Consider the following 22616-nt stretch of genomic DNA (forward strand, 5'->3'; position numbering starts at 1 on the left):
ATATATATATAATTTATTTTCATCTTTTTACATGTCATTAATATAAAATGTAAGGAAGATATAGAATTTCTCAAAAATTAATATTTATCTACTCCAATTAAATATTACTTCTTGAATGTTTAATTAAAATATGAAGGATATAATCAATCACCAAACTGAATTTTGGTGTTGCAATCTGTAGTAATACTACTTAACTCATAATTATAAGAGATTATGAGCTACATAGCGTTCTAAATTGTTTGGAGATACGTATAGTTTTCTAAATATTAAAACCCACGTGGAAACTTAAGTAACTACAGTATTAATATTTACGTTCTATTTATTAGTATTTAACATTTATTTTCGTCTTTTTACATGTCATTAATGAATAGAAAATATAGAATTTCTCAAAAATTAATATAGTAACAAAAGGAACACGGTCAATAAATTGAGAAGTTGAAAAAAAGATTCTAATCAGAACTTTTCAATTGGCTTAAGAATCAGAACATATATATCACAAGGTGTTAAATTACTTTTGGGACGGTCTAGCTGACATGCCATATATGAATAATTCCTTTAACCCTAATGTTAATAACGCCTTAATACTCATTAAAAACTAGAAAAGTATTTTATTAAGCTTTCAGTGTTTTGAGTGGTTTACTAAATCCTTAAATCTCAATATCAGAATTATTATAATCCCTAAGCATTTATATAGTTCGTGTGAGAAAAAAATGATACAAAGTTTATAAGATATTGAAAGTTTTTAAAGCATAAAAGTGATAATCTATTTTTTTTTTTTAAGTAAATAAATAAATAAAAGAGCAGAATATGTAGTGCTGCCATCTCTCGAGCTACCATATCTATATCATTTGAAAATAGTGTTAGTAGAGTGAATAGTTTTCAGGTATTGACAGGCATTCAGCCTTTTGAGTGCATTACTTAATTCTCTGGTCTCAATATTATTATAATTGTTTTCCCTAAGAATTTGCACAGGTTGTGTTAAACAAAATTGGAGATGTAAAATAATAAATACGAATAAAACAGAGTATGTGGTGCTGCCATCTCTTGAGAATTCGATCGTTTGCAGATAAAATTATTAGAGTAAATTGCAATATTTTAATTCCTAACACATACATCAAGAAAATATTAAATAATTAAATCAAATGTGAAATAAATCAAAAATTTACCAAATTAATTTTAATAAAATTGAATTCTAACACTATTAATTATATTTTTATCTGAAAAAAATTTTAAATTTTCTACATTAAATTTAGAAATTTAATATGTGGAGAATACATAGTCCAAATAAGAGATTTAATATGGCTTCTTTTTTTTCTTTCTTTCTTTTTTTTTTAGGTTTATTATGATTTTCAGCCAATTTTTTAACTGAAAGGCTTCCCCAAACATAAATATCGCAGAAGATATGGTGCTGCCATCTCTTGAGAATTCAATCATTTGTAAATAATGTTATTAGAGTAAACAGCTGTATTTTAATAAATTCCTAAATTCCAAATACGGCTAAAACATATTTAATAATTAAGTCAAATTTAAGAAAATTAAAAGCTTTACAGAATTAATAGAACGAAAATTGAATTGTAACACTATTACTTAAACTTTAAACCAAAAAAAGAAAAGGAATTTTCTACATCAAATTTAGAAATTTAATATGAGGCATAGTACGAATGAGAGGTTAAATTTAGAATTTTTTTTAATTTCACTTTTATTTCAGATTTTTAATTATCTCTTTGAATACTTATTCCATCATATAAAAAGGGAAAAAGCATTAAAGATAACTTACTTTATTATATCAATGTGTTTGTTGATAATTATTATTCTGAATGTAAATATTTTATTTTCTTTTGATTACAATTTTCAACTTTATTAAGAATATCAAAAATAGAATTAAATTTTTTGTTGAACGGCAATGAAGTTTTGATTTGTTGATATTAACAGGGAATGCATGAATGTGATGCATCAATGCACAAATGACAGCATTTTACTTTATGATTACAAGCATATTGAATCGACTCATAAATAAACGAATAATACCTTCCATAACGACAATTTGCGTTTTTTCTATCTTAAAAATAAACAACTAAATTAAAGTGAAACTCGTTTTTTAATCGCTGGTGTCATAACTTCAATTACCATTTACAAATCTTAAATTCGTTTTTTGAAATTATTGTTTTTTTTTTTAATATGTGATAAAATTTGGTAAATGTGGTAAAATTTGGTAATTATAACATGATACCTTTGAACATGGCATAAAAACCATTTATTTTGCAATTTGCTTTTCAGTTTTGTATTTTTTACTAAATGTTATTGTGTAGTAATAAGAACAATAATTTTAAAAATCAAAAATTCGGGTAAACCATATGAGCAAAGAAAAAAATTATCAAATGAATGGTTCAAATGCCGTATATTTTGGTTTTATTAACCAAAATTATGTTTGCTTGTTTGTTTTTTTTAAAAAAAAAAGCGCAGATGTTATAACCAATTAGTACGGTAATTTTGTGAGAATATTTTTCTTCGTGCTCGTAGGTTTCTAAAGTAGTTCACATGGCCTCTAAATTGAGCTTATAATTTTTGAATAACTAAATAATAAACTTAGTAACTGTTAAGACATTCATTTAAATCGACATTATTTTCTTAAAAGTACTTTAAAAATCCTCGTTTCATATTTTCGAAAATAATAATTTTTTCATTTGTTTAATTTGTAATTTTTTATACCACAGGATCAGTAAATGCTGATGAAAAGTTTTCAAGACTTCGACCATCCAACCTCATTCGAAATATCCTAAAACCAAAAAAAGTGAATTTATTTTCTGGATGTCCTCCAAATACTCAATGCTCTTTCATCCTCTCTTGTTGGTGGACTGGGGACTCTGTGGGCACTTCTTGTGGGCCTTTTTTCTTCTGTTGCGGCAGCCAAGATAGCAGAGATGACCAACACATCAGTCAACTCTATTACGGACCTGTTCGCAACGATCCTCGTAAATTTTTTATAACAATTTTAAATTCTATATCAGTATTTTATTTTCAGTATCTAAATATTATACTGTGTTTAAATATTGATTATCACTAAGTAAAACTACTTTTTGATCTAAATTACATTTCAGAATTATGATATTTAACTGTTAATTTTTTCAATTATTTCTTTTTCTTTTGAACTGAAATGTATGTTTCAAATTGAAGGATATCTAATGATTTATAGTAATTATTTATTGTTAATAATATTTTTCATGGAGATCTTTGATTATTTCACATTTTTTTATGCTAAGTACGACCTGCTGCTACAGTATCTTTAAATACATACATTTTCCTGAAATTCGTTAACGAATAACAACCTTTATCGAGAAAAAAATTCAGTTAAGGCATAAATTGAGCTGGTATTAAGGTTAAAAAAAGTAATTTAATTTTTTGTTTTTTTCGTAATAACATAATAATGTTTATGCGAAGTGCTGCATCCTCCCACAGCGAATTGTGTTCATACTAAATTTATACTTAGATTTCATGCTGAAGTTTAAGCAGCACAATTTTGTTCAAACAATAATATTGTCTAATAATATTATTCCCTCTCTCTAAACTTCCCCATGACCAAGGAGAAAAATCTGAATCACGCCAAATTTTTCATGCAGGTTGCTGCGTATATACGCCAGTGGTTTTCTCTGTTGGCAGGATCGAATTCATGATCTCTAGCTCTTCACTAGTAGTGTAAGCAGCTCCTTAACTAACTACGCCACCGAAGCACTCTTCTTATGAGTCATTCACGCTGCATCCGATTTTCTTAGACGCGCGTGAGAGTGTTTAGAAACTACATGCAAAACGAACTATTTGCCACGGGCGAATAGCATCGAATGAGAATACTCCCTCATTCGAAATCCACTTTTGAATGGAATCGGAGAAAGTGATGTCTCCGGGGGTTTTGGGACCGGAAAAACATGCGCAGTTGTGGAACGTGTTGCAAAAACCGGGTGATTACTACCACATCTAGAAGTAATCCAAATTTTTCTATCATAATGCGCCTTTGCATGAGTATATTGCCTTTGTATCATCCTAAAGGAATGAATTCCAGACCATTGTTAATAGCCCTTTAGGGAAACTCTAGTCCAATTTTAACGAGCTAAGACCAGTGACAGTTGACGTTAAAGTGTAAAGTTAATTCTGTAATTTTTATGACTCATTTCATCCATTCCTGTGTATCTATACGATTTGTCAAGTGTCGAAATGAAAAGTGAAAACTAGTGATTAGAGAAACAAAAAAAGTTTTTGTTACGAAGTTTTTTTCTTTTCTCATAGTCTAAATTTTAATGTCAACACGACAAAATATAACTCCCTAGAGTTTAGTGAATAAGGTGTAACTATGACACGAGACATTATATCACAACATTGATCTTACAAATCTCAAATTTATTATTACTTTACTTATCAAAATATTTTTACTTTATTTACTAAGCTATTTTTACCTTGAGTAATTTGCCTTTTTTATGCTCAGTTTTCAAGAGAAATTAAACAGTTTATTAAAATATCGAATGCTCCAAAAAATCCCCAATGATTTGAAACACCAATGGTGCAAAAACGTGAAGATATTAAGATATTCGCTGCGTTCGAAGATATTCGCTGCGTTCTGCTTAAGAAACTAAAAAATCTGTTATCTGCTTTACTGCGCTGTAAACCCACGTATAATATAATATAAAACATTAAAAGACAAGATATTGTTGATCTGTAGGTTCTATATCTTTGATACAGGTCACCTGCAGATTACGCAATTTTCTACATATCTGGTATGAAAATTACACACCTTTAGAGACTGTAATGTGATAACTTTCTCATTAACTAGGTTATGCTCCCATCTTTTGAGAACTGCTCATAAACATTTCAGTTGCATTGGTTTCACTTCCATCATAAAACAGTCCAAAAGTATTTCAGTTGCAATGGTCTCTCCTCAATCATAAAACATTATTTTAAGCTTTTTACAGGCTATTTATGAACTTCGCAACAAATGTTGCAATTTGCTGGAAAAAAATTTTATTAATTGACATTTTAAATCATCGCACATTTCTGTGACATTCGATATAAATGTTACAAATTAGGTAGTTTCTAGTTTTATAATTTTATAAATGCACAGTTTTTTGTGTGGTTTTTATTTAAATAAGCCGAAATGTATAGCAATTTGTGTAAAATTCTATAACTTATGCTTATTAATTATGCTATTATATAGTTTGTGGAAGAAGTTCAATGTCTACTAGTCGAATTGTAGGCGGTGAAGATGCAGCTTTTGGACAATTCCCATGGCTGGTAAGTGCACTAAGAAAAAAATGATGGTCGATACTACCAGAATATGGTAACATTTACAGTGTTTCTGGCTTTATGGGAGTACCAAAAAGCTTGGTAATTCTTACCGAAATGTTTTGTTAATGATTTTGGTAAAATTAACATTAAAATCTGGTTTTATAACGCTTGATACAATTTGAGAAATGTAATAGATTTGGTAATTTTATCATGATATCTTACAATATGGCATAAAAACCCCATTAATTTAGTTCAGTTTACATTTCAGTTTTGTATTTAGATAAAGGATTGAATGCCATGTATTTTGGTTTCATTTACTTAAATAATTTTTTTTTAAACCTGAAATTTCATTAGCATACATTACGGTAATTTTACCAGAATTTTTAGTCCGTGTGAGATTAAAATGTAAAAGGAATTTAATTGTAAAATATATACATTTACTATACAAAACAGTATTTAAAATAACTAGCATATATAAATGCTTTATTAAGATTCATGTAAAAGCATATATCGTTAAATAATAATAATGATTTGTTTTCATTGTTATCATTGTTTGTTCCTTCCAATATCGATCAAATTTGCTTTGATGGTTGTTAAGTACTCAAAAAATTTATAAATAAACAAAATAAAATGAAATAAACAGCAAATCGAGGTCACTTAAGAGCCTTTTCAAAAAATTTGGAAAGTTTTTCGTTTGCACCCCAAATGTTGGCCTTTCCGTAAGTACTAAATTTAATATCTAGTTTTAGAAACTTTATCAAAAGGAAGATAAAAAAAGGATATACTTATGTGGGTCTGAAATTACTATTTAAGCAGTGTGAAAAGGAAAACACAGCCAAAATCTGACAAATCACTATTAAGAAGTAAAGGGAACTTCAAAGACAGTTTGATTCCGGGTTTAAAGTTGAAGGTGTTTAAAGTTGAAGGTGTTCAAGTCCTCTCTCTCTTTCCTCATGCAATCAAACACGTTTTGGTGTTTTGTACTCTCTCCTTCCTCAACAGTAATTGGTCAGATTTCGGTAATTTTTTAGTTAATTCTTCGATTAAATATTATTTCGCATCTTCAATATGTATATTTTTTGCTCTTTCTTTTTAATGACGATTCTAAGAATGTAGGGTTAATGCGCTTTATACAGAACACCCTGTTTATGCTTTATTTAACCTTAAAATAATTTTAACTGTTTTTGAAATTTTGATATTATCAAAATTTGATCAATTCATTAAAAAATATTATTGTAATTGTATTTAAAGTAATTAATTAATGGCTTACGCGCGATTTATTTACTATTTTGCCTATCTCCATTTCTTTTATTTACAGTGTCTAAGCATGTTTTTCAAAAGTTTGTTTGTAATTATTCTGCTTACAAAAGCAATTAAAGTACCGTTTTTAGTAATTTAATGAATACTGTTGTTTAATTTAGGCTTTTATACAAGTTGGTGGAAGTAGATGTGGGGGTGCTCTGGTCGCTTGGAGACATGTCGTTACAGCAGGACATTGTGTTGCAAAGTAAGTTAAAAACATATACTTAAAAGACGAGCTCTCCCAGTGTAATATAGTTTTGTTGTATAAAATTTTTAGCTCTAAATGCAAAACTGAGTGATGTAAAACAAAATACAATAATTTATTGCTCAATAACTTATTCAAACAATGAATCATTTATAATTTTTAAAACTTTTTCATAATGATTACAAAAATAGCTTATTTTTAAGCTATGAGATTGTAGCATTAACGAAAAATGTCTTACGAAAGTGAATGTAATATTTCACTGTTACACTCGCACATTTATTTCATAAGAAACACTCACTACCACAAGTTTATTTTCTTTTTACCACATATTTATCTTCAAATCAGCGAAAATTGCTATAGATCAGTCAGAGCCGCGATGGCTCAGGGGACAGAGCGTTCGCCTTCCAATGAGGTGAACCGGGCTTCGATCCCGGCGATGGCTGATCGTTACGAATTCCGCATCCGGCTTGCACCGACTACAGCGTTGACGTGAAATATCCTCAGTGGTAAACGGATCATGAGTAAGAGTTCCTTTGCCATCAGGCTAACCGTGGGAGGTTCTCGTGGTCTTCCTCTCTATGAGCGCTTCTTAGAACAAACATATTTTGCTGAGGACATGGGAACTTTTTAAACTTCTATGTTCTTAGTATTTCTATCCAGTAAAATATTATTTGGTTTATTTTACCTAATGCAGACTACTTGAAAACTTCATTAGGTATCATTTTTGTTACATAAATATCCAACTTCAATCCACTGTCTTGTCTAGAAGATAAGAACTCAGAATGAGTGTTATCCATGATTATTCAATGGTTCAAGGTACAACATATGGTGGTCAAAGGTACAACACCTTATTTTATCTTGGACCAAATTTCCTCACTTTACAGTATTTTTTCACAAATAATAATTTCACTAATAATTTCTCACAAAATTTTTAAGTTAATTAAATTATTAGATTCTACATAAAATGCAAAAAAAAAAAAAAAAAAAATTCAATTAATCCAAGATACAATATTCTCCCTTGCACTTCATGGGAAGCAAAATAAGTTTTTCTATCGAAGAGAAAAATAATTCAATCAGTAATAATTCATTAGAGATCGATCGATCTCTAATGAATTATAACTGAAGAAAGGGGACTCGAAACATCAAGACACATTTGATTGAAACAGATTAATTTCGATAGCAGATTTTGTTCTTCCTCGCTTAAATAACAATATGCGAGTCCTAGTGTCTTTAGTTCTAACTTAGAGACTTTATTTTTGGAAGCTTAGTATATAAACTTTACATAAAATGTTTTAAAATATTTGCACTGAAAGAACCTAAGTTATCCTGCTAACTTTCATGTTCATTTGTTTATTAATGCAATGTAACCATTACTTTTAGAACACAACATAATCCTGGTAACATCAAAGTGACATTAGGAGATTACATTCTAAATTCTGATTTAGAAGGTTTACCAAGTGAAACATATGGTGTTGATGAAGTAAAAGTGCATCCAAAATTTAGATTTACACCGCAAGCCGATAGGTTTGATGTTGCAGTTCTTTTATTGGATAAAGCCGTTGGATACCGCTTCAACATGAAACCTATTTGTTTACCTGAAAAAGGAACAGATTTTTTGGGTGTTATGGGATTTGCAGCTGGTTGGGGTGCTTTAGAGCCAGGTAATTTATTTATATTTCCTTTGAAGTTTATTGTTCTTATTACATTTTTATATGGAATGTTTTCAAAAACAGTTCGGTATATTTCAATAAATCTTACGTGTGAGAATATAAAAGGAAAAAAAAAATTCGTTTTCAAACATTTTTAATGAAGGTTTCATGTTTTTAAAACAACGAAAACAACAATTATGCCATTGCTTTTATTTATAGTTTTCATACTAAAAATAATTTAACAAAAATAAATGGCTACTTTGAATTGAATTACTAAAATTTATTTATTTTTTATTTATTTTTTATTTATTTTTTGAAAAAAACAATAGTAGTACCTACCGCAATTTGTTCAGTCACATATTTTTAAGAAAATAATAAATAATTGAGAACATAAGTTAGTTTTAGTTATGCGAAACAAAAATTGAATAATTCCTTATGATAATTTTGTAATTTAAATAGTATAAAATTATGATTTTCATTAGAAAAAAGTGGTAAAATTTATAAAAAGTTAAATTTCTAAGAAGTAATGTTAGATATAGCTAATGCAGATTCTGGAAGCAAAAATTTTACGTAATTGACTTATATTATGCAAATACCACATAAAAACACCACGTGTGCAAATTAAAATAGTTAAACAACAAACTATTGAAACAGTTCTTTGCTTGTAATATTGTAATATACCCTTTTTTCCTTTATCAATGTTTATTTCTTTTCTTTCATTCCGAAAATTTACAGTGATATCAGCAATTTCAGTTTATGGCTTACAAAAGGCATAAAACACAAGATTGAATCTCACGACAAATAATTACAAATGTTTGTGACTTATCTTATAGACGATATTATACATTATCTTCTTTTTAGATGTCATCTACTTTTAAAATAAGAGGGTAAGTGAGTTGTTTTTGAGAAAATTCAGGATAAATAATAATTGTAATTAAAACTTTTCAAGCGAATTTGTAAATTACGCGCAATTATAATGAGTTACGATTATAACAATATTTTTTTTATTTACACTATAAATTTTCCCACAAATTTTTTTTATTTTTTACGTTGACAGTCCTCAGAAACTCAATATCAAGGTAAGTGCATGGTTTGTAGCTTTTTTGTTTGAATAAAAAATCTGAGTAAACAATATGTGACGTCAACACCCTCATAATTCAAGGTAAAGTATCCAGCCTTGTTTACCTAAATGACTTCAAGAAACATTTTGGAACTCGTCTTTGTAATTTTGGTCTAATAATGCAACGCACAACTACTCCATTTGTTTAAATTAATGCTAATCAAATTTCCAAATTTTTAGCTATGAAAAGGTAAGTGGTATAAATAAATGTTGCTAAATATGATGCGCATATTTTCACGCTTTCGTACTCCCTTTTGCATTGAATTGTAGGCTAATTCCTCTGAGCAAGAACTGATTATTTAACTTTTTTCATTAGATGACATTAAAGATCAGGTACTTTATTTTTAAAAACTAGTTACGGCTGCATACTATTTTGTTATACAAATCATAAAAAAAATTATGTTATTTAAAACAACCGATTCCTCGAATTTGGAGCATCTATTTGTTGAAAGAGGAATTCTGTATTTATTTTGAGAGAGCTTTGGAATTTTTTTTCTTAATGAACTATGAGAACACTCTGATCTCTTAGTATTTTAATAATTTACAAACATGTCCAGTGAAGAAAAACTGATTTTTTTTTAAATAAAAGATTATAAAAAATAATATCACCGGTGATGCAAAAATATATAATAAAAAATTCATAATTATGAAATTATCTTTCTTTTATTTGTTTTCAGTTTCACGCAATTATATTGGTCAAAGTAAAATAGTTCTTTTTCGTTCTGAATAATGGACAAAAAAGATAACTAAGTTCTCTATGCTTGCTTTTTTGTTTTGAATAATGGACTAAAAAGATAACTTTAAGTTCTCTATGCTTGTTTTGTTTTTTACAACTAATTCTTTTAGGTTCTAAACTGAGACCGAAGATTTTGCAGTATGTACCAGTACCTATAATAAATAACAAAATGTGTGAAGGTTGGCACAGAAGGCGTGGAATCAACATAGTAATTCATGACGAAATGGTGTGTGCTGGTTATGAATTTGGCGGGAGAGATTCCTGTCAAGTAAGTTATCTTTTTCTATTACTAAGACTCAGCTTAAAGCTGCTGTTTAATTTAATTAAAACGATTATATTATTACAATGCATTTATTTTCAATATAAAAATTATGTTAAAATTGGCATTCAAAATTTTTCGTAACTTATATTATAAATATTTTCGTACAACTATTATCGTGATAAAATTAAATTAATTTGTCTTAACTTTGACAAAACTGACTACTTTAAAAGAAAAATAGCTAGCGATTATATTATCATTATTTTAAGGAAACAATTCTAAATAACGTCTCATTTTTCTATTTTTTAAACATTTATTGTTGAATACGACCAAACGTATCAACTTAACGAACAAGGTAAACGTAACGAGAAAGAGAAAAAAAACTTATCAATCAATGCAGTTTTTGAATTAGGCATTATTCTACAACAAGAATTTGTAAATTATACTGTGCTTATAAAAATATATATCCATCCATCTCTTTCCTGTAATAAGATAATTACCACAGAAGAGTTTCTTAAAAAATTAAATTTTTTGATTGATCATTTGATATTTTCGGTAATTTGTTCAAAATAAATTTCTCTTTTATTAGTTTATGTCATGTTATATATTCTACATACTTATATATGTACATACTTATGCATATATATATACACCGAAGAGCCATTACATTATGACCACTCTGCTAATAACATGTAGGACCACCTTTAGCCCTCAGAACTACTATCACCCGCCGTGGCATTGATTCCACAAGGTGCTGATAGGTAGTCTGAGGTATCTGGTACCAAGCGCTCACCAACTGGTCCTGCAATTCCCTCACATTGCGAGGGGGTAGCGTGGCAGCACGAATTTGGTTTTCAGGGTAGGACTACAAATGCTATATTGGATTAAGGTCAGGTGAATTTGGGGGCTAAGACATGACTTGAAAGTCACTGAAATGTTCCTCGACGATTCGACCCTTAAGACATGGTGCATTATCCTGTTAGTAAACACCATCCCCCGCAGGAAAAACTGTTGCCATGAATGTGTGAACCTGGTCTGCAACTATGTTCAAGTAGCTTACATGAAACCATGAAAACCTGGGCGAGCCCATTGTTACAGATGGAGGGTGGTTATAATGTAATGGCTCTTCAGTGTATATATATATATATATATATATATAGTGAAATGAAAATTTTCTAATATAATTTCGAAACACATTTTTCTCACCAATAATTTATTGAAATTTCAGGGAGATTCTGGTGGCCCACTCATGATAAATCAGTTTGGTATTTGGTATTTGGTTGGCATTGTATCAGCTGGTTATTCCTGTGCCAAGCAGTTTCAACCTGGTATTTATCATAGGGTTAGCAGCACATCTGACTGGATCTCTACAAATTTATATTGAGCAACTCAACTCATGATCTCATTTTTCATTAATTATTCGAACAAAGAACTGAAATAACTCATATAACTGGTTTTATTGCGGGCAATAAATTCAGTTAATGTTGTAACATATCAAAACATGTTCAAATGTGATTGATTCTGTGTTTATAATGATAATTTAAGTTATAAAAGTCCCGTGACCTCTGAATGTGTTAAATGTTTACTACAAACGTAAAAGATCAAAATATGTGATTTGATAAGCATAGCACTCAGTCAACATGTAATTGTCATGATTGTTGAACAACGTATATTGTTGCCTTGCCATTAAACATATATATTTTAAAAAAATTTCGCTCATTTACTTCTTGCATTTTAGAACAACTCACACAAAAAGAATTTTAAGTAAATATATATAAACAATAATTTCTTAAGTATTCTTTTCCTTAGGATCTAAAACAGAAACCTCGTAATAAGCTGGCTTAAATCTGAAAATACAATAAAAATAATTTTTGATATCTGAAAATACAATAAAAATAATTTTTGATATATTTTAGTTGCTCTTATTCTGCATCTTTAATTGTGATTTCAAATAACAAATTTATAATCCCATGTTTTCATTCCCTCTGTAATTTCCAGTTTTTCTTTTAAATATTAAACGTATTCATATCTGTGGCTAAAAATTTAATAACTATTCAATTAGATAATTAATATTATTCAATAAATATTAATAATATATATAAAAATCATGGAATTAAAATGTTGTGTTTAAAATTTGACCTTCTATTAAATATAAACTTTGAATTCCAATCTAATATACTATTACCTTGTACGAATCTAGTTTTCGCTACAATACAAGATAGCAAACAAATCATATGTGGTCCTTCACTTCAGTATAAACGTGCCTTAAAAACGTATCCAGCGCCCTAAAAACGTATCTCCATTTATACTTTGATTTTATATTCTGTAATCTAGCAACTTAGTTACGAAAATAATTTTTATACAAATCCTGTTTTTAAATCATGTTTCCAAGTCGTTCAAAAGTACATGACATCTGATCTCCCTTCTTCCATCTCTTTTTGCCGTAAAAAACGTTATTTTTAAAAAGTTAAGAAACCTCAAAATTTTAGAACGGAAGGCAAAATGTCAAAAACGCAATAATAAAAATTAAACTATGTCAGATTCTTACTTTTGAGAGAATATGAATAGACAGGAAGTATTCTTAATGAAGATACGACAAGTATTCTTACTTCTGAAAGTTAAAGGGCGCCAATAAAAACGGACCACCGTGAATAACGTTTGATCAGGTTCTAGAACTCAATCTTAATGTCTTAAGTAAGTGACCTCAAATATGCTAACTAATATGTGCGGATGATATTTTAAACTACGAAATCAGACACAAAAGCATACTTTCTCTGAAAAAACATACTTTTTTTTCGACAGATTCGGATTTCTGACCTCCAAAATATAGAGGTAGCCGCAATCTGCGAAATGTCGTCTCAATAGTTTGATCATGAAAGCGTTCTAAAGTTTGGATCCCCTAATGTTAATTTTACTTTTTGCGTATTTCGCTATATCTCGAAAACTTTCAATACGAATTGAAAAATGTTTGCACTTAACTATAAATTTCGCTTATACAAAGATAAGTCCATGGAAAAATTACAAATCAAGTTTTTTTCAATCATTATTAAATAAAATAATAAAAAATAATACATTTTCACTAAAAATTATTTTTTGCCTGGAATTATCTTTGGATAAACGAATTTTATAATTGAGTGCAAGAAATTTTCAGTTCACTTTGGAAGTTTTCGAGATATAGTGAAGTACACAAAATGCAAAATTAACATTAAAGGGTCCAAGCTTGAGGGAGCTTTCCTAAGCAAACTAACGGGACTATATTTCCCCATTAGCTACCCCCTATAGTTTAGGGATCAGAAATCCGAATCTTTCAACAACAAAAAAGGTATGTTTATCCAGAGAGGTACGTTTTTGTGTCTTATTTCGTAACTTAAAATATCGTCTGTATTCATTAATTATTATAATTGAGGTCGCCCCTTCAAGCCATTAAGATCGAGACCCAGAAAGTGAAGATCTGATCATTAGATCAAAAGTTATTTGGGGTGATCTATTTTGTTTTTTGGCACACTGTACATGAATATAAGGAAGGTGTTCTTCCTTTTAAGAAACATGTGAAGATGCGAGAAGCATTCATACTTTTGGAAGATGTACGAAAATACGAGAAGTATTCTTAATTTTCTACTCGCTAAAAATATACTGAATATAAATGAATAATTATTTGCAAAAACATGAACAGATATTTTCTTCATGTTTCGAAAAGTTACTTTCAAGTATAATTTAAAACAAATAAATAAAAAGTACATCATGAGCCAAACGCTTGATATATGCTGACATTGATAAAATCTAAAATAGAATATTAAAAAACAATTTATGTTAAACGTATTAAACTTAAGCATTAAAACTTTAACTCATTTACCTTCAATGCATCGTAGTAAAACTTAAAGACATTATTTTGTATTAGCCTGCATCTGGTTGCTGAACGGCAAAGAAATTGAAAAAAAGCAGTGAAAGTTCCAGCGAAAAAAAAATTTATACATATCGTTTTTAAATTTTTCTGCAATATCTGGAATTGTTGTAGAAGTAATAAATATTGCAGCGAAAATAATTGTAATAATCTGTTATGTGGAAAATTTCTAGTTATTTGGTAATAAATTCTGGTTATTTGGTAATAAATTCTGGTAATTTGGTAATAAATTCTGGTAATTTGGTTTCTGATAATAAAAGAGTCAAGTGTACGGCTACAGATATGAACAAGTAGAAATATTCCTTTTAAGATGTCGATTTAAAAAAAAAGAGTGTAAAAAACAAAATGATTTTTTTAAAGAATGAAAACTCGCTTGATCACTTGAGCATACTAATAAAATTCGTGTTTTCAGCTAGTGTCAATTTGGATTCCATTACTATATGATTGGGCAAGTTATTTTTATTCACTATTAGCTTTAAAAAAATTTTTTGAAATCCGAAAAGAAGGGAGCATCCTTAAAAATTTAGGTATAAGATATTTTGAAAAGTATTTGAGAAGGTATATTAAAAAAAAAGAAAAATTGTTGAAGTAAAAGCTTTGCGTTAAACAAATTATAAGCGTAATAAAATGGAAAAAAAAGCTAAGGCTTACATTTTGTATGAGATTAAATTTTTAAAATCACAGAGCCTTTATTTATTAGAAATTTGTAAAAATTAAAATTTAATTCGAGTCTGTTCATGGGTATGGGTTTAAATAAGTAACACCAAATATTCATAAGAATTGTTTGATGCATTATTATTTTATTGATCAACAATTTCAAATTGAACATAAGTTTTTCTTAAATAAGTACCAATATTTTATATTTCAAGGAATGGCGGGTGTTTATAGTATATTTATTTAACATCAGACAATATTGAACATTAGACAATATTGAACATTACACATAAAAAATACTTCATGAAGTATATTTTACAACAATATAAAAAAGGAAAGTAATCAACATGGTTTATAAATAGTCAACTTAGGAAAATAAATAATCACACTAATCAGATCTCGTTTGTAAAGACTGAGATCAATGTCTGTGCATCGCAAAGCTATGTGCGTATTACATTTCTTTGATAATAAAAGCTTCATTGGTTTCGAAATTCTTTAAAGTTTGTTTAAATATTCTGCAAAAATTTTAAAATCAAATTATTTCAAGAAAATGTTTGTAAATAAATAAATCAATTTGATTGTCTCGCCAAACTGATTGTTAGTATAATATAGGGTGATTGAACACGACCACTGCGTTTTTGTAATTTACTGATTTGGCAACCATATATTGGCGAGCTCTGCAAGTTTGTCGCCAAATCAATAAACTATGATAAAACAGCTGAATATGAGTCAATTTGAATATAATGTGCAATAACAATTCTTAATAAAACATAAAATTGCGATAATTTGGATAAATAAAATTTCCGGCTCGTATACACATGAATTGTCAGTTCATCAAAGGGAAGCAACTCTAGTGGCGTATAGTGACGTTTCTGGCCATTGGTTGCTATGCAACCTTAATTCGCCTACATATCATATTTCCCCTCAAAGATTGCAACAACTGTTCGTAATCACCCTGTATATGGCTTTTATGCTTTCAGATATGAAATGATAAGAGCAGCACCTCTTAACTTCGACGCTACTAAAGTTCACTTTTGCTTCGTTCTGCAAAATTCACTTTTGCATATTTTCACAAAATTCACTTTCACTTTAGTTCACACATACTTTACCAAAGTACTCGAAAGGAATGTATTTTTACAACTTTTGTCTTTAAGTAGATTAAGAGTCTTTCTTTGGAAAGATATACGTAGCTAGAGTCACAAATAGTTTTTTAAGTTTAGCACGCATCTTTTCTTTGCAAAGCCATCTTTTGTGCGCATTAGACAAGATAATCTTTAGTTTCTGGAAGCCTAGTGACACAGAGGGCTCCTGAAATTAAAACCGTACTTGAAATAACGATTGGAATGATTTTTGAAGCTTCGACAGTACTTCCAAATGTTAAATTGCTGAGTATTGCAGTTATACGGCTAATGGCTGAGAAGATTCCATAACTTGTCGTCCTGAAAATAAAATATTGTTCGAGTTTTGTCAAGTTAATTAAATACAACATTATTAAAGTATGCACATCTGAGCAGAAATTAAGAATTTAATGCATACAACAAAATTTCATAATAATTTTTAAATATATAATTCATAAAAAGGAGTATAATCCATAAATGAATTTGTAAAAAAAATTACTGATTGCGATTGAGAAAAATAATTTTTTTTGGTTTGAAACATTAACTGGGACATCTAAGTTAAGTGTTCATAAAACCATCGTTTATTAAATTTAACGCTAAAGATACGTTATGAATGATAATCAAAAAAACAACCACAACGGAAAAATACATAAAAAAGGGGTTTAGGTCTTAAAAAATTAAGCTTACATTACATTGATAAACTTATGTAGATAGATGGGGTATCATAAGATAGTCGGTTAGAAGGGAATAATGAAATTTCATATAGGTCATATATCCTATAAAGGAATATTTTATTATACTCATTATATGGAGGAATATAAGGAGTAACTCACTCATAATATGGAGGAATATTGTAAGCGCAAGTAGGGCCATGCCAGAAACATGATCATATGTTGAGATGAATTGGTATCTTGGCGAATTTGAGTTACGTCACCCGCATCAACGCCATATATCGACTGTCTTATTACTACGTTTCTTATCTATCGAGAATAAAAAACACATGAAAACAAAAATAATTGGTTTTTCTCCAGGTTTTTTAATTGACACCAATTTGTTGTGTATCAATCATGAACGATTGTGTATCTAGGCATGACAATGTGCCTCTGTGTGATTTTTGAGTCTTTCAGTGTATTTTTATAACAAAAAAATATTTATCAAACAAATTTAGAAAGTAAACCTTATGTTGGCAGGATAAGCTTCAGTCGATATAACATCAATTGCATTCCAACCAAATACAGACAGAAATGTGAAAACTGCTTCAAATGCTATGAGCGCTTCCTTTCTCGTTGCTAGCCACAAAAATGGAACACTGCAACCAGACAACAACAAAGATACACCTAAAAAAAAATTTAAAATTATAAAAATTAAACAGTTTATAGCAGACTAAAGAAATAAATTCTTATATATATTGTATGTACACGGAAAACAAAATTCTGGTAAAATTACCAAACTGTATGGTAATGAAATTTTTGAGAGAAAAAACATTATTATGGTTAATGAAAACAGATATGGTATTTAAACCATATATTTGGTAATTTTTCCATTCGTATAGTAACGGTTTAAAAGAAATTCTGGTTTTCAAGTTTACTTATAATATTTTTATTTTTTAAAAGTGTCGTATTATGAAAACAAATGTCTCTGTGAATTTTTTACTTTTGAATAAAATGAAATGCAATATGTAAAATAACATTTAATGCTGAAAATCAATAATTCTATTGAAAGTTTCGATAGTGGGAGATTTAAATAAAAATAGAAAAGTAATTATTCAGATGATCAGAGAATAATAAAAAATTAATTCGCATTAGTAACTAAGATTTTACTTCTTAGAAAATATAAATAAATTTCTATAGAGTAATTTTCAGAGATAATATTTTCTTCTTCTTCTTCTTCTCCTCATTGGCACGACAGCCCAGGATGGACCTTGGCCTTCTCAACAAGCCTATGCCAAGACATTCTTCCCTTAGCCAAGGTTCTCCAGTTAATTATTTTTATAATTTGTAGGTCCTTTTCAAGGCAGTCTAAAAATCTTAGGTTTGGTCGTCCTCTTTTTCTTGTACCTGTTGGCCTGGCACAGAAAACTTTTTTGGTTGTCCTGCTATCTTCCATTCCAATAATGAGGCCTGCCCACTTAATCCTTTGATTTTGATAAATTTAATGGCATCTGGTTCTTTATATGCTTTGTAAAGTTCCGTGTTTGATCTTCTAAACCAGGTACCGTTTTTACTTATTCCACCAAAAATGCTTCGCAGTATTTTTCTCTCAAATCTAGCTATCATATTTTCATCTCCATGGGTCATTGTCCTGGTCTCACATGCGTATGTAAGCTCTGATCGTATAAGACATTTATGGAGTAACACTTTTGTTTTTCTTTTTATTAGGCTTGACTTAAGATATTTTCTTAGGCCATAAAAACACTTATTGGCCATCGTGATTCTCGTGTGTATTTCTTGTGTAGTGTCGTTTTGGCAGTGTTTCAAAAATTGAATTAAAATTTTTAGAGAATTTAAGTTGCGATATTAATAATATTTATAATTAAAAAATTTAAAAATTCATTCATACCTAATGTTTTAACTCTACCTATCCTATCTAAAATGAAAGACGATATCAGGGCTCCCGGCAAGATAGCGAGTTGAGCAAATAGATTTTCATAGAAAAGTTCTGAGAGTTTAAAGTTGATGTCAAAATCTAACTCACATCCACCTAAAAATATAATAATAATAATTTGAAGGATAATATAATATCCTAATTCTACACGTATATTAATAATACTTTGAATATGTGGCGAGTTCGGAAATAACTGCCCTTCATTGTATATGGTTTTAGAATCATTGTCAAAAAATACACACTTTTGAGTTCCCAAATTAATATTTAAAGGAAAAAATAAATAAATAAAGATTTATCAAAATTTAAGGAAACAATATTGAGATTAGTCAGTCAAAAGTTATCGAAGCATATTTGAAGTCATCAAAACCAGTGAGGACAAAGAAAGCAACCACTTTTACTATTCAATTCGACTCAGTTTTGATTTTGTCATTGTGATAAATCTTCATTATGAAATATCTCTATGAACACTCATAAAATCTTCAACGTTTTTGTTTTTTTAACTTACAATCAAAAATGAATATATATATATATATATATATATATATATATATATATGTATGTGTGCATATATAACCTGTCTAATGATGGGTCTTCACTAAATCTTCACTTTCTAGAACTCAATCTTAATGGCTGGAGGGGGTGACTTCAAATATTCTAATTAATTAGAGCAGATTATATTTTAAGTTACGAAATCTGACACAAAAACATACTTTCTGTGCATAAATATATTCCTCTTTTTCATCTGATTCAAATTTCTGACCCCCAAAATATAGGGGTTGGTGGATTCTGGAAAATATGGTCCCTGTAGTTCGGTCAGGAGAGTGGCTCAAAGTTTGAACCCCTTAGTGTTCTTTTTTTTTTCGTATTTCACCATATCTCGAGAACTTTTTAAGCGAATTGAAAAAATTTTGCACACAACTATAAATATCGTTATATATATATCGTTATATGCTAATATCGTTTATCCAAAGATAATTTCATGCAATATATAACATTTAGCAAATATTTTTTTATTATTATTTAAATTTATAGAAGTTGAAAAGCTTTTGAATTGTAAGCATAAAACATTTTATATAATTTTAAGCGATGCAATTTTACGTGGTGAAATTTGAATGAAATCGGTCGAATTGCTCCTGAGAGATTGAATTTTAAAAATTCGGCTTCTTTAAAATTCGATTTTAGGGAACTATTCGACCAATTTAGTTGAAATTTTGTATTTTGCCATTTAAAAACTTTATTTTTTTTAAATGATGCAAAAAGTTTTATCCCTTACAATTCAAAATTTTTTCAACTATTATTAATAAAATTACAAGTAAAAAAATTTTTTCTTACGAGGAACTATCTTCAGAGAAACGAATTTTATAGTTGTGAGCAAAAATTTTTCAATTCGCTTACAAATTTCTCGAAATATGAAAAACTACTCCGAAAATAAAATTAACATTATGAGTTCCAATACTTTGGACAGTTCTCCTGACCAAACTATGAGGACCACATTTTCCAGATTTCAGCTTCCCCCTATATTTTGGGGGTCAAAAATCCAAATCCGTCAACAAAAAAATAGATATGTTTAGACAGAGAACGTACGTTTTTGTATCTGATTCCATAACTTTAAATATAATCTGCACTAATTAATTAACATATTTGAGGTCACCCCTTTGAATGATTAAGATTAAATATTAGAAAGAGATGATCCAATCATTAGATCAAAATATATTTAGAGTGGTCTATTTCTTATTTTGTGACCTGCACAAGGAAAATCATAAGTCATTTAATAATTTAACTGAAGGTGGTTTCTTATAGAAGTTGCAGCTCTTTTCTCCGCCTTTTAGTTTAATTCGATTCGATTCTTTATTTTAATTCTTTTGACCCTGCTTTCATGGTGATGATGATCTCTAAAATGAGTTTTAAATACTTCCCTTTAAAAAGTGTTCTAAAAATACTTTGAATCCTCTAATTGAAAACTTTCCCTATTACTGTCCATAGTATTTTAAAAAATCTTCATTATCATATTTACGCAAATCAAACTAATTAAAATTAATTAAACTAAATGAAGACATTTAAATAATTCTAAGCAATAAAACTATCATTTAGTGATTTTAAACTAATCACTATGATTGATTTACGTACCTTTCGTATTGAAAAAGTATGATGAGACCAGAGTACAGAATTGAAACTTGTACTTGAAGAGATCAGTGTCAAAAAACTCTGTTTGATAGAAATCGCAAAACTTAAAGTATGTTTTGCTCGTCCTAATATTACTGAATGTGCAGTTTATGAACGAACAATTATGAAAGGAACAATGATTAATAAGAGTTTGTATGAACCGGACATTGACGAACGTTAGATTTGAGAAATGCACATTTTCGATGGTATTGTTAAAACTAATATCCTCGATCACTAAATTGGTTTGTTTGAGACTTCTTGAATCGAAATTAGCATCTTCGATGACTTTTGTATACTCATGAAGCCATATCGATATGCCATAAAATCTGAAATGGAAACGAAAATTATTATTTTTTAAATTTTTATATTAATTATTTAATTATTTACAGCAATTGCGAATAAAAGATTGAAATTTATTTATTTTTAATTATGCCACATTATAGCACTTTAGTTTTAATTCCTGTTTTAGTTTAAATTATAAATGAACATTCTTCATACCCGAAAGATGCTGTAGTCCAAAGAATCAAAAGCAGAACTGTTAAATATGTGTTTGGGGAAGCAAAAACTTTCGAAATGTTGCTCCAACACTAGAAAAGCAGAAGTTAATAGAAGTATAAACTTCGATGTATATAAAAACATATATTCTACATTTATTTATAAACGAAAGTCTAATGGATTGACATTGAAACATATATTATTTTTAGCTGAAACTTTTCACAAACCAAAGTGTAAACCATTTCACAGAAGGCCTAATTATTTACCATTTCCATTGATCTCAACATTTCTCTTAATATGCCTCTGTTGGGTGGAATGTTTATATGGACGGTTGGTCGTCTTCCTGGAATTTCCATCTCTGTTAGCTGCAAACAAACATATGCTTTATAAAATTACATTTTAATTAAAACCGCGTTTAAAATCACGAGGCGTAAAAATTTTACTAAAAATTTATAAGCGTTACGGTTTCGCGATGATGCACCTTCATTAATAGGATAAAATACAAGAATGGTAAAAACAGTGATGATTAAAATCCTACAAAGGTAATGCCGTGCCAAAAGGATAAATATACAGATAAAAGATCCAAAAATTAAAATTAAGAAATTAGGGATCTTCAAATATTAAAGAAATATGCTATAACAGTTAAGTCATTAACTAGTAGCAGTAAGGTCATTGTAAGCAATATTCTCAAAACATGCTGGACAGAAAACCATTGGTTAAATTTTTCTTCAACTCAGATCATCCATAAATGTATTTCAGTTGTTGATCTGTATTTTGGGAGAGTAAATACATCATCAAAAAATCTATAGTCACTGCAGTACCATATTTCTCTAATATTTAAAAATCACTATTTTTTTCAAATTTTCATTTTCTTGGATCTTTTAACAATATATTTACCCCTTCAATATGACGTTATCTCTGTTGAGTTTTAATCATCTCTGTTTTGAACATTCTTACATTTTTTCCCACTGCTGAAGGTGTACCTTTGAGACACCGACACACGTATGGGTTTTTAATAAAATTTTTACCATTTGTGGTTTTTAAACGAGGCTTTTATTTAAATTCAAACATATGTTTTATTAAAAAAATTCTTCTAAAAAATAAATATTTTTAAATATATGCTGTCTTGAGACTTTTGA

At 28.8% G+C, this 22616-nt stretch overlaps 3 protein-coding genes across 4 annotated transcripts in view; 2 read left to right on the forward strand and 1 right to left on the reverse strand.

The window, feature by feature from the left end:
- LOC107438532 (venom protease) overlaps nt 1–12252 on the forward strand; it is a 43813-nt gene extending 31561 nt beyond the window's left edge. For both annotated transcript variants that reach the window (XM_016050841.3, XM_016050842.3), the window contains 6 exons: nt 2715–2972; nt 5201–5277; nt 6693–6778; nt 8159–8439; nt 10394–10551; nt 11771–12252. In XM_016050841.3, coding sequence (XP_015906327.1) covers nt 2715–2972; nt 5201–5277; nt 6693–6778; nt 8159–8439; nt 10394–10551; nt 11771–11926 — 1016 coding nt within the window. In that variant the 3' untranslated portion in view covers nt 11927–12252. The remainder of the gene's footprint in view (nt 1–2714; nt 2973–5200; nt 5278–6692; nt 6779–8158; nt 8440–10393; nt 10552–11770) is intronic.
- The window catches only part of LOC107450407 (uncharacterized), a 477566-nt gene that overhangs the window by 339621 nt on the left and 115329 nt on the right, over nt 1–22616 (forward strand). The gene's annotated exons all lie outside the window — the stretch shown is intronic.
- Nucleotides 15224–22616, reverse strand: part of LOC107438533 (synaptic vesicle glycoprotein 2C) — a 50667-nt gene continuing 43274 nt past the window's right edge. Inside the window, exons 8-13 of the mRNA XM_016050843.3 lie at nt 21744–21842; nt 21481–21569; nt 20947–21308; nt 18775–18915; nt 17393–17552; nt 15224–16536 (exon numbers count right to left, since the gene is read on the reverse strand). Of these exons, the coding sequence (XP_015906329.1) occupies nt 16356–16536; nt 17393–17552; nt 18775–18915; nt 20947–21308; nt 21481–21569; nt 21744–21842 (1032 nt within the window). The 3' untranslated portion in view covers nt 15224–16355. The remainder of the gene's footprint in view (nt 16537–17392; nt 17553–18774; nt 18916–20946; nt 21309–21480; nt 21570–21743; nt 21843–22616) is intronic.

This window comes from Parasteatoda tepidariorum, chromosome X1 (genome assembly GCF_043381705.1).
Source record: "Parasteatoda tepidariorum isolate YZ-2023 chromosome X1, CAS_Ptep_4.0, whole genome shotgun sequence".
NCBI classification, from domain to species: domain Eukaryota; kingdom Metazoa; phylum Arthropoda; class Arachnida; order Araneae; family Theridiidae; genus Parasteatoda; species Parasteatoda tepidariorum.